Below are 12,802 nucleotides of genomic sequence, written 5' to 3' on the forward strand. Positions count from 1 at the left end.
GAGTGCACTGTCATCTTTTCTACCCAGACTTTTCCATTTCCTTTTTCCCACGTACTGAAAATGAGGGATTTATTATGAGGTTAGAGGCCCAAGAAGTTCCTTCTATTTTTCTCTTAGTGACATTGAATGGGTCCAATAGGATTATAAAAGATCTTGTCTTCACTTCAAAGCACTGGGAGTCTCCACGACGTCTACATCCAGTAAAGTGTGTCTCGGAGGTGATATTGTTCATAAAGCTGCTTAGGCTTTCTGCCCACCAGCCACTCCGAAGTCAATCTTTCTGGCTTGAGTTCTGACGTCTGACACTTTCCCGCATGACCTGTTCCGGGTATGGGCTTCATGGCTGTTAATGGCAATTTAAAGTCAGCGTTCTCATCAGCCTGAGTCCTGGAGAAAAATCCGCCCAGCGCTGCTGGCCCCTGTACAAGGCGTTCATGTGTTGAATGGAGAGTCTTGTTTAACCGCTGGGAAACTGTGACTTCTTTCTCCACTCAGACCTATTATTTCTGGACAAATGCTCAATAGATTTACTTTCTCAGTATGTGCGTAGTTTTTCTTCTCTTGAAGGTGGGAGAGGGATTGCTATTCTAATATGCATCTGCTGAATATTGAAGTTTATACCTTGGTAATATGCTTATGCTATAAAATTGGAATTCTCTTCTGTCTCGACAAGATTTATAATATCTGTAACCTTCTGCTTGTTGCCTTGTTAACTCATGCTGCGTAAGACTGTAGCAATGTAGTTAGCGGTTAGACCTACTGGAACCGGTCACATGGTCTGTTTGTACCTTAGGGGCTGTCTATTGATGTGTGGACCCTTTGCGAGGCTCAGTATTAATGTTGGAGCTGGGGCTCTTTGTAAGTGCATGAATGGTATCGTCTTCTGCGTCGCCATGACTTGATATCCCCTTTGGGCACTCAGAAGTAAGGTGGGCAGTGCCAGCTGGGGCCATTGTGAGCCTGAGATGGGCTGAGAAGGCTGGGCTGGTTTAGTACTCGAGGGTATCAAGGTCGAGGCCACTCGGGGAGTACTGACTTAGGTGCTCATGGGTCGCTGAAGGGTTTTAAGCCTGGTGGGCCTCCTCAGTGTTTCAGTGGGATCAGTGGGGGGGTGAGGTTTGGGGTAAGTTTGGCGCAGTTGGGGCTGCTGGGGAAGGAACTGGGAGGTATGGGGGGTAGCCAAAAACTGTGTCAGTATCGTAAATAGTTGCTGGTGAGATTCCAAAGTAACATTGTTTCAAGAGGAATGAAGAATTGGGAGGGAGCGGAATTGTGGCACAACAGGCGAGCGTCGCTCCCTGGTTGACGAAGGGAGAGGCGGTGGGGAGAGAGAGTTTGGGTCAGGCTGGTTTTCAAGCCTGCAGGGGGAGCCTTCATCCATCACCTGTCTGTTCCGCTGCCCTGCTCAGCATAGGCGTGGGGCAGGTCGCCAGGTTCCCAGCGAGCCGGGACCCCGGATGAGTGGGGACTGGGCAAGCAGACCCTGCCTCCTGCTGGCCGGTTCTTCGAGAAATGTGCGGGAGCCTGTTTTCCTGCACGGAAGAGACTTGCCAAGGTCAGCTTTACTGGTTCTCGCCAAGTAGATTGTGGTACCCAATATGTAGCTTTGTGACTGGTAAACAAGATTTTAATGACTGCAAGCATGTTGACAATTTTTGGAGGAGCAGGTGACTTATGTGCTGTTTCCCTAAAATGGTTTCACGGGCTTACCTCAGCTGCTTCCCACGTTGGTTAGGGTTAGGTTTGCCCCATGGGTTTTAGAGTACTCTTGTGTAAGCTGCGTACACAGGGTATGTGATTTTTCTCTTTTGCACAAATCTTCCTAAGGTTGTGCGTCGGTTTCCTAGGGGTCCTGGGACAAGGTTTCTGGAAACTGGGTGCATCAGAGCAACAGAAATTTGTGGTTTCACGGTTCTGGAGGCCAGAAGCCTGAAATCCAGCTGTCCTCAGGGTCACCATCCCTCTGAAACCTACAAGCGAGAAGCCTTCCTCGTGTTCTCCGGCTTCCGGTGGTTGTGGGCAGACCTTGACCTTCCTCCGCTTACTGTCCCGTCACTCTGATCTCTGTCTTCATCAGGCAGCTGATGCTTTCTGCCTCTGTGTCTCTGCATCTTCTTCTTTAAGATTTTATTTATTTATTTATTTATTTATTTTAAAAAATTTATTTATTTGACAGAGAGAGAGTGATCACAAGTAGGCAGAGAGGCAGGCAGAGAGAAAAGGGGAAGCAGACTCCCTGCTGAGCAGAGAGCCCGATGCGGGGCTCGATCCCAGGACCCTGAGATCATGACCCAAGCCACAGAGAGAGGCTTTAACCCACTGAGCCATGCAGGCGCCCCTTCAAGATTTTATTTTTAAATAATCTCTGTACCCAACGTGGGGCTCACCATCACAGCCCCGAGATCAAGAGCTGCACACTCTACTGACTGAGCCCGCCGGGTGCCCTCTTTGTCTTCTAAGGACACCAGTCACACTGGATTTAGAACTCCCTCTAAAGCTCTGCTCCGCCACGACCGCACCTTAGTCACATCTGCAATGACCCCATTTCTAAATAAAGTCAAAATTTGAGGTAATTGGGTTTATAACTTCACCACATCTTTTCGGGGAGGACAGAGTTCACCCTCTAAGAAGTTCCGTGGCTGGCATTTTATTCTGTGGTGTCAGAGATCCAGATGCTTTCTTTTATTATTATTATTATTATTTAAGATTTTTATTTATTTATTAGAGAGAGAGAGCGTGCGCACAAGTAGGCAGAGAGGCAGGCAGTGGGAGAGGGAGAAGCAGGCTTCCCTTTGAGCAGGAAGCCTATCACGGGGCTCGATTCCAGGACCCTGGGATCATGACCTGAGCCGAGGGCAGACGCTTAACCGACTGAGCCACCCAGGCGCCCCTGCAGATGCTGACTTTTTTATTATTTCACTCTGTGGGGCTTTGACTAAGCTGGCAACTTCCAAGCCACTGGGCAGAAAAAGGGTTCTCAGACATTGTCACTTTCCACTGGTCTGTACTGAATCACGTGGCTACACACTGCTCCCTGGGAGGCTGGGAAGGAGGGTCCCTTTTCCAGGCTGCCATGTGCTAGCTGAAAACTAGGGCTTTGTTTCTATAGGAGCATGGGTGCAGCCTTGAGGGCTGTTACCAGTCTCTGCCACACGTTCAGTGATTTGGGGGTAGGGGTGGCTTTGGTTGTTTATCCCGTTTCTGTGCCAATGCACTCTTCTTGAATTTTGTCTAGCTTTTGCAGAACAAGGAGTTTTCCTATATGTGATTATGTTACATTTGTAACAGTTAGCAGTGCTTCATTGAAAGATTTTATTTAGTTATTTGACAGACAGATCACAAATAGGCAGAGAGGCAGGCAGAGAGAGAGGAAGGGAAGCAGGCTCCCTGCTGAGCAGAGAGCCCTATGTGGGGCTCAATCCCAGGACCCTGAGATCATGACCTGAGCCGAAGGCAAAGGCTTTAACCCACTGAGCCACCCAGGTGCCCCTGCCCCGCCCAGGGCTTCATTTAATTCAGTCCGATTGCAGCCTTGAGCTGCTAACTTGTGGGGAAAAGGGAAGGGAGTGGAAGATGTGGCTGTTTCTGCTGTCCAGGGTATTTACTAAGGAGAAGAGTTGAGGGATAATGAGAAATGCTTATAAAATATTTTTTTTTTATAAGAGATAGAAACTTGTCAGGAGCTTTTCTTTCTTTCTCTCTCTCTCTCTCTTTTTTTTTTAAAAAAGAATGATGATGGGGGCAGGGCACCTGGGTGGCTCAGTGGGTTAAGCGTCTGCCTTCGGCTCAGGTCATCATCTTGGGGTCCTGGGATTGAGCCCCAAATCAGGCTCCCTGCTCAATGGGGAGTCTACTTCTTCCTCCCTGCTCCCTGCACATCCATACATGCTCTCTGTCTCAAATTAAAAAAATAAAAATAAAAAAGAATGATGACAAAGGATAATTAATGACAAATGATACACTGATTGGACATGTACAGGGAGAGCATGAACTTAAGTGCCCAGGGAAAGGTCACCGCAAATAAATGGGCAGAGCCCCGTTTTTCATCCGGAGTCTCTGCCACTGGTCTCGTGTTCCCAGCCTGTCCTTTGGGGCCAACCCGATTCCTGAAGGTGGTTGGGGAGGGGGTGGGGTGCGGCGCTGGCCTTCATCTTTGTGTTCCCAGCCTCTGGCGTGGTGCTTGGCACATGGAGGGATTAGGTCGATATTTATGGAATCATTTTCTACCAACTCCCCTGTTTATTGTTGGTAACACAGAAGTAAAACGCAAATGTCCAGGTTCGAAATGTGTTCACTGTTTGGAGCTGTATTTTCTTTTCAGGGAAGGTTCAGGACCCTTGTTGGGAGGGTTACGAAGATAACTTTGTGAACTCTTTATTTCTGTATATGCATTCTATTATACAATCACCTGATGTATACTGTGTCGTGATTGCTGTCAAGCCTTCAGATACAGTTGGTGAAGGGGTAGACGGGCTGTGTAAAATGCTCTACGGCAGATTCCCAGGGAAGCAATTACTCTCGTGTGTGTCTCATTCCCGCAGCTCAACTCGCCTTTTTCCTTCTTCTGCAGAACTTTCTGTTGCTTGACGAGATCTCACAGCGCACCCCACAGCTGCCATCAGATGGTAAAACCATAGTGCATGTGCAGGACGTCACTGCCTTTTGGGATAAGGTACGTATCACCCCTCATGAGATCACAGCTGCTGTAGGATGACTGGTCACGTGGATGTGAATTTTGAGATTTTTCTCCCACCGTATAAAATGTGACTGGCTGCATTTGCTTGAAAGTGTGTTATAAAAATGCTTAAAATCAGGAGTAAGGTTTGCAACTGATAAAGTATAAAATCAGTTAAAGGCATTTGATGTGTTGTTCCCTATCTTTAAGAGAACTTTCCACGTATTACCACATTTTTTCGGAATGAGTACGTAAGTTGGTGATGTTAGAGTTTACAGGATTGAACCAGAAGAATGATACAGTACACGTAGATTAACTAAGATACATACTCTTATGGAGGAGAGACTTTGGGGGAATCAATGTATGTTTTTTATATTGACGTCATTGCTGTGGGGTAAGGTGATAGCTCCCCTGTGCTCAGCTTCTGGAAGTTTTCCAGCTGCTTTGGTGGCAGCCAAGGTCAGGGAGGAGGCAACCAGTGGGACTAGTCAATGCCGATGATTTCCAGCTTAAGGGTTTCGCTCCGTGGCAAGCTGACAGATAGAATAAGTGAGGTCATGAGGGTTTTCTGACACTTGGCTTTTTTATGGCATTTAGGCAAATGAGAAAAACAGGAGAGACTGTGCTCGCTCTCTCAGCCTTGCAGGCCGCGTGCGGCCTCCCTTGTCCACCGCTGAACCACTTTTCCTGGCCTGCTTCTGTGGTCTTCTATGTGCATTCTCCCGTCAGAGTCTGGGTTAGTCAGGAAAACAGAGCTCACGCCATGAGAAAGGGAGTTCATCACCTAAGCAGAGAAAGAACAAAGGAGCAACGAGGGCAAAGGGTGGTGTGTGAGGCAGCCCAGAGATGAGCGAGGGTGGGAGGGATGCCGGGAGGAGGCGGCCTCTGCCAGAGGGTCACCCATCTGAAGCAGAGCTCAGCAGCCTGGCAGCCAGCAGGAGTGGGGACCTTGGTGGGAGGGCCTGCTCTGTGGGCCCCGCAGAGGGGACGCGGCAGGTGGGGGACTGTGGGTGCCAGCCTCCTGTGTCTCCAAATGCAGAGGTCGCACGTGGACGTTCACACCAGGTATTACCTCACCGGACTGTTTTTTCATTGGTGCGGCAGATTCCCTCCTGCCGGAGAGTTCTCCTCGTGATACACCGTGAGCGCTTCTAGAAAGCACCGCTGAAGTTTCTGTCTGCGAATGCCCCTGAGTTAGAAAGCACTGAAGTCGTGGCCACCTCCCGTGGGAGGTGACTCATCACCAAACTGCTTCCGTGCCAAACCCTGCAGCCCTGTTAAGTGAGCAGTTCTGTTCGCTTCTCTAGTACTTACGAACGTGTTCTTGACTTTTTTTCCTGTGGCTTGTCTTGTAGCAGTGGACACCGCATTCTGGTGTCTTGGCTGCATCCGTGTAAGGATCGTGCCTCACGCTGGGAGTGATGAGGGCCTGTATGATTAGGTCACAGAGGCGGGAGTCTTGGCTAGGGGAGGGCACAGACTTTGGGGGTTTGGGAGGGAAGCTGAGGCCAAACGCGGCTCTTGCTGGGCTGGGCAGCAGAAGGGCGTGGACGTTCTGAGCAGCTGTGCCAGACAGCCGGGCGGGTAACTGGGCAAAGGTCTCACCCACGGGCGTTCATTCATGAAACGAATGCGCTTGGTTTCAGTCTGTCAGCTTTGAAGTGCATGGTCCGGTGGGAGCCTCCACGCTGCCACGGGGTAGGGGTGATTCATCTGTGTGGCTCAGGGCTGCCTCCCCAGGGCCCAGCAGGTGACTGGCACCGTGAGGGGGCATCGCATAGTGATGCCAGAGCGGCCCTCAACTGGCAGATGCTGCCCCCTGCTGGTCACGCTTGAGCAGCGCCTGATCTTGAAGTCCCCACCAGGGAAGTGAATCTTGTCCAGCCCCGCCAGAAATTCTGGGGTGCGGGGAGCAGGAAGCCTGTGTGAGCAGGAAGCCGGTGTGGGCATGTGACGGCTGGTTTGTAGTCGTAACTGGAGTCAAATGTAGCAAAATTGGAACGAGTTAGTTATGAGACACGAGGAAAGGAGTGGAGAAGCTTAAAACAAACGTTTCTACATACGGACATCCAGCTTCTTAATAGTTTTAGAATTCTTATAAACTCTGAGGCTGGTTTTCCTTTGGCGATGGAGTGTAATTATCACTGTTTCAGTCCGTACCCATTTTGTAATCCGCTCAGTTCTTTCTGGAGAAGTTTTTTTCATTTTGAAAATGATCCAGACCTTTCACTTCTCCTGCTGTGCTTTTAGTCTCTCGGGCATTTTCGTAACTGCTTGTAGCCACCCAGGAAGGGGGGAGGGGTCCTGAAGGTCAGGCCCGGAACATCCCGGTCTGCGCGTGTTTGTGGGAAGGTTAGCTCCGCTGCCCAGTCTCCACTGCTTTCGCTTCTCCGTGGTTTGGATTCTTCCTACCCCCATCCTGGGTGGTTGTACTTGTCGGGATTGTTCTGAAGAGCAGCTTCTGCCCTTTGTTTTTGAAGAATCCTTTTCTAGAATGCCGGGGGGGGGGGGTGGTGGTGGCGCTGCCTTGGATCAGCTCTCGGTCAGTTTCCTGTGATAAGGGAGGCCGTTTCCTCACCTGTGTCTGCAGAGCACTAGCCCTTTACTAGCGGCCTTCCGAAAGGGCTTGGGATCCTGATCCGTGCACTAGATCCCCAGCCATGGGGCTGTGCCTAGTCAGGACCCACAGAAGGATCTCATGGGGAGGCAGGTGGGGATCATAACAGGGCGAGCAAAGCCCACAGTCAGGACTATCCCCAAATAGTAGCTCCTTTTTAAATTTCACCTTAAGCAGTGCCTGTTGATCTTCTTCTGGGTTTGGACAAACATTCTCGTAGTTGGCGACTACTACTGAGGTCTGTAGTCTCAATTTGAGCTGTCCTTCTTCGTACCCTTGACCTTTTGCTTCAAAGATAGATCATCCCAAGTATTGCTTGAAAAGGAAACCTCCTCATTTCAGTTTTTACCATGCTCTGCTAAACTCCCTTATTCAATACACCCTTCACTCAGCAAGTGATTTTCTGATATTTGGAAGTTCTCTGTGGAAGCGAATCTAATTTGACCCCTTAACAGATTGACTGCAGAACTGTAAAACTGAACTTTTCTTTTCTTTTTTTTTTTTTAACATGGGCACTTAGAATTTTCTTAACCCAATGTCTCTTTAACTTAGATTTTTTTTAAAAAAGATTTTTATTTATTTGAGAGAGAGGGAGAAGCAAATGCCCCGCTGAGGAGGGAGGCTGATGTGGGGCTTGATCCCAGGACCCTGACATCATGACGTGAGCTGAAAGCTGACACTTCACTGACTAAGCCATGCAGGCACCCCTTTATCTTAGAATGTTCAGGAATACAACTTCTGATTAGCATGATCTTTGCTTTATCCTTTTTCCTTGTGTTGGGTTCTGTGCTGGGTTCTGTGCTGTCGTACACACCTCCTCGTGTCCTTAACAGCAGAAGTGCTTTGCTGTCCCTGTTTAGGACAGGTAATAAAGACATGCTACCTTTAGAAAACTCGGACTTTATCACTGTGGCCCACAATTCCATTCTCATTTAGGCGTTTTTGTTGGTGTTAAATTTGAGCTGTGATTACAACCTTGGCCATCGTTGACAGGAGTCTTTTTAACCAGAGTGACCTTATAATGTAAAGTACCTTCTTGGCTTCTGTGAGCATTACTGAGATTCCTTTCTTATCAAAGGAGGTTATTGGAGCTTTCAAATTACTTACCAGGCAGGGGCCCCCTACATGCCATGTACTTATGCTGCCACCTTGTGGGGGCTAATGGAATAGAAGATTAAAACCAAGGGTCATAATGTAAAATTTTAAAAACCGCCTATACTAAATATGCATCAAAACCACCATGAGATACTACCTCACGCTGGTCAGAATGGCTCAAATTAACAATTCAGGAAACAACAGATGTTGGTGAGGATGGGGGGAAAGGGGAAACTTCTCCCACTGCCATGGGGAATGCAAGCTGGTGTAGCCACTTTGGAAGGCAGTGTGGGTTCCTCAAGAAGTTAAAAATAGAGCTGTCTTATGACTCAGCAATTGCACTAGTAGGTGTTTATCTAAAGGATACAAACACAGTGCATCGAAGGGACACGTGCACCCCAATGTTCATAGCAGCAACGTCCACAGTAGCCAAACTATGGAAAGAGCCCAGATGTCCATCGACAGAGGAACGGATAAAGAAGATGTGAGCTATATACACACACATACTTATACACACACAACACACGCACACAATGGGATATTATTAGCCATCAAAAAGACTGAAACCTCGCCATTTGCAACAACGTAGATGGAACTAGAGAGGGTATTATGCTAAGCAAAATAAGTCAGAGAAAGACAATTATGTGATTTCACTCATGTGGAATTTAAGTAACAAAACAGATGAACATAGGGGAAGGAAAGAAAAAAAGATAAAAGATACAAACAGGGAAGCAAAGCACAAGACTCTCCTAACTACAGGAAACTGAGGGCTGCTGGAGGGGAGGTGGTGGGGGGTGGGGCAACTGGGTGATGGACATTAAGGAGGGCACGCGAGGAGACGAGCACTGGGTGTGACATACAGCTGGTGAAGCACTGATCTCGTCCTCTGACACTAATAATATACTGTATGGCTCAGGTGGTTAAGCGGCTGCCTTCGGCTCAGGTCATGGTCCCGGCGTCCTGGGATCGAGTCCCACATCGGGCTCCTTGCTTGGCAGGGAGCCTGCTTCTCCCTCTGCCTCTGCCTGCCACTCTGTCTGCCTGTGCTTGCTCTTGCTTCTCTCTCTATGACAAATAAATAAAATAAAAAATCTTTAAAAAAAAATTGAATTTAAATAAAATATTAAAATTGTGACCCCAAACCCCCTCCTCTACTGAATGTTCTATTAATTATTTTCTTTTCATGTTACCATGTACCAAGAAATTTCCATGTCAAGGAAATACGTACCATTTAAATTCTGTGGGTGTTGAGAACGGGGTTCATACCCAAATCTGATAAGAGAACAGGTCTTCAAAAGGCAGCTAAACCCCAGAGAAAGAGTTGAGTGAAAAGGACTCCCAGGACACAGAATCTTCAGACAGGAAAGATAGAGATGTGGGTTATGTTCACGTATGAGTGGCTATGATTTTATTTTCTTCTTGAGGTGATTTGTGTTACTTTATTGAAATGAGCGTCTTTTTTTAAACTTCATTCTGTAGACATCAGAAACGCCAACCCTACAAGACCTTTCCTTTACTGTGAGGCCGGGGGAATTGTTAGCAGTGATCGGACCTGTGGGAGCAGGAAAGGTAAGTCATAATGCCTTGTGACAGCTCACTGCCACACCACATCCCATATTAAATTCTTGAGGTTGGGCTTTGTATCACACAGTTTTGAATTGGGTCTATCTAGAATGTGTTTCTCAAAAGGGGTTCCATGGAGCCTCAGCTTTGCAAGAAGGTTACACAGCCAAATCAAGCTGCTCAGTGTGTGTTGTGTTTTTCCTGGTGCATCAAGTCACACAGTTTGGAAATGCTTGTCTGGAAGTTGGATATCTCAGTGAAGCAGATTCTTGATGTGACTGCTATTTGAGATAGAACAGCCAAGAAAATGGGACTTACTTTTGTCAGAGCAGGGCCTGTAGGAAACCTAGAGTTGTAAAGGCCCTTCTGGAAAGCTTTAAACATTTCCTTAGATGACTCCCCCTCGTCACATCACTGCACAGGTGGTAATTGTATTGCCATGTGCATGGTGTTGTGCTGGGAGCAAAATATACACATGTAAGATGGCTCAGACTCATTTGCCCTCTAGAAGCAATCAGATCCTGGGGCAAGACAGATGCGCCAAAGGAGTTTTTCAGTTCAGCATTCGGATCATTCTGATAGTAGTAGGCACAGACATACCATGTCTACGTGTTGTGAAAGACTTAAAGGAAGTGTGCATGCCGCACTTAGCCTCATGCATCAGAAACAAAAATAGGGGAAGTTAAGTGTAGAATATATGAATGACGGGATAATTATTTCAGATGGATTTTCTGTCTGCCAGCCTGACTCACTTCAGAGTTTCTGCTGCGTGGGATAGAGGGTTTACACAGAGCCTTCCAGGAACAAGTGTCTTTTCAAGTAAAGGAGGCCTGGGTGCAGGGCCCCTCCGTGCTTACAAAGACTGGATCGGACTTACGCAGTGCAGACACGCCAGCCTTCTCTTAGAGTGGCCAACGTTCTCAGTCCTCGAGTAGCCCCTTTCATCTGGGGGAGATGGTCCCTGGGCAGAGCAGGCTGATACTCACTTTTGTGGGCTTTGAAATTTTTGATTGCACCTTCCAGGGCTGTCCCGTATTGTATTGAAAGGGAAGGAGCTCTGAGGGGTCTCAAAGGCCCGGGGCCGGGCCAGGCTGGGGATGGCGGTAGCCAGCTCTGTGCCGGGTGCTGCTGCCGACAGGGACTCGTTTGCCGTCTGTTTCAGTCGTCGCTGTTGAGCACCGTCCTCGGCGAGCTGCCCCGGAGCCGGGGGCTGGTCAGCGTGCATGGAAGGATCGCTTACGTTTCTCAGCAGCCCTGGGTGTTTTCGGGAACTGTGAGGAGTAACATTTTATTTGGGAAGAAATATGAGAAGGAACGATACGAGAAAGTGATAAAGGCCTGCGCTTTGAGAAAGGTAAGGACTTTGTGGTTACCTGTCACTGGAGTGTCAAATGGTAATAGTGTTGGTTTAAACGACAGGGCTTAGTTCCTTTTTTATGTTTGGAAGATCTCTGGACGTCATTTAACGCTTCAAGCTGGTCTTGTGGGCAAATGCCCTGTATTCCTCTGCACGTGTATACTCCTGTTTTAATCCTGATGTGATGACGACATTCACAGGGTGCTTTTTTTGGTTGTGTGAAGTTTTATTCCCTCTTTTTTTTTTTTAAGATTTTATTTATTTATTTGACAGAGATCACAAGTAGGCAGAGAGGCAGGCAGAGAGAGAGCGGGAAGCAGGCTCCCTGCTGAGCAGAGAGCCTGATGCGGGACTCGATCCCAGGACCCTGGGATCATGACCCTAGCAGAAGGCAGAGGCTCAACTCAATGAGCCACCCAGATGCCCCTTTATTCCCTTTTCAAAAAAAAAAAAAAAAAAAAAAAGTCTTTATTTATTTAGAGAGTGTGAGTGAGGGGAGGGGTAGAGGAAGAGAATCTCAAGCAGACCCCACGCTGAGCGCAGAGCCCGACGTGAGGCTTGATCCTGTGACCCTGAGATCACGTCCTGAGCCGAAATCAAGAGCCGGCCTCTCAACCGATGGAGCCACGCAGGTGCCCGAGTTTTACTCACTTTCAACTTTTTAAAGGGACAGTTAAAAAAAATTTGCAAAGGCAGAGTCGTGTAACGACCCGTTGTGTACCCATCCCCCAGCTTCAGCCATGCTCTGCTGGGGGTGAGGGGTGTCTGTCCGCCCTGGCGCCCCTGCTCTCTGGCCAGCCCCACCCACACCCCAAATTCTGATGCAGAACCTAGACCTCATCTAGTTCATCTGCACATAGTTCTTTGTTCTCTAAATGGTAAGAACGCCTTTGAAAAGAAACCATGTTATCGTCCTTGAAAAATGGCCCCAGTTCCGTAATACTGTCCGCCTTCTGGTCAAGTTTCCATTTCGCCAATTACCTCGCGAGGGGATCTTGTCAGCTGTTGGTCTGAATCGGACTCCACGTAAGGTCTGTGCTTCGCACTTGGTTCATCCATCTCCCGGGTCCCTTTCGGTCCGTAGGTCTCCTCTCTGCTTGATTTTTCACGTGTGATTTATTATTTAAAGAAAAGGAAATGCTTTACATTTCTTTGGAGTACTACATCCTTTCACAAGGGGAGAGAGAGTTTGCAGAAACGACATTGTTCTGCAGAAAATGACAAGATGAATTGTTTAATTGTGTTTGGGATTTCGGTCAAATGGATGAATGAATGCGGAAAACGAACTTCTCTGATCGGAGAATATAATTTAACAAAAAAAAAAAAGGAAAAAAACCCACATAATGATAAATACTGTGTGACTCCCTTTGGGTCATAAAATTCAGTGGATAATAGCGTTAAAGGGCTCACCCCGGGGTCTGTTCAATGCGGTCTGGACATCCGACTGTTCTTTTATGCTCGGTGGAAAACGCTGGGACAGACTTTTCAAGGGAGG

At 47.9% G+C, this 12,802-nt stretch overlaps 1 protein-coding gene across 1 annotated transcript in view; it reads left to right on the top strand.

The window, feature by feature from the left end:
• ABCC4 (ATP binding cassette subfamily C member 4) overlaps window positions 1–12,802 on the top strand; it is a 248,451-nt gene that overhangs the window by 82,523 nt on the left and 153,126 nt on the right. The window contains exons 9-11 of the mRNA XM_032314331.1: window positions 4,571–4,672; window positions 9,867–9,956; window positions 11,113–11,304. Of these exons, the coding sequence (XP_032170222.1) occupies window positions 4,571–4,672; window positions 9,867–9,956; window positions 11,113–11,304 (384 nt within the window). The remainder of the gene's footprint in view (window positions 1–4,570; window positions 4,673–9,866; window positions 9,957–11,112; window positions 11,305–12,802) is intronic.

This window comes from Mustela erminea, chromosome 15, assembly GCF_009829155.1.
Source record: "Mustela erminea isolate mMusErm1 chromosome 15, mMusErm1.Pri, whole genome shotgun sequence".
NCBI classification, from domain to species: domain Eukaryota; kingdom Metazoa; phylum Chordata; class Mammalia; order Carnivora; family Mustelidae; genus Mustela; species Mustela erminea.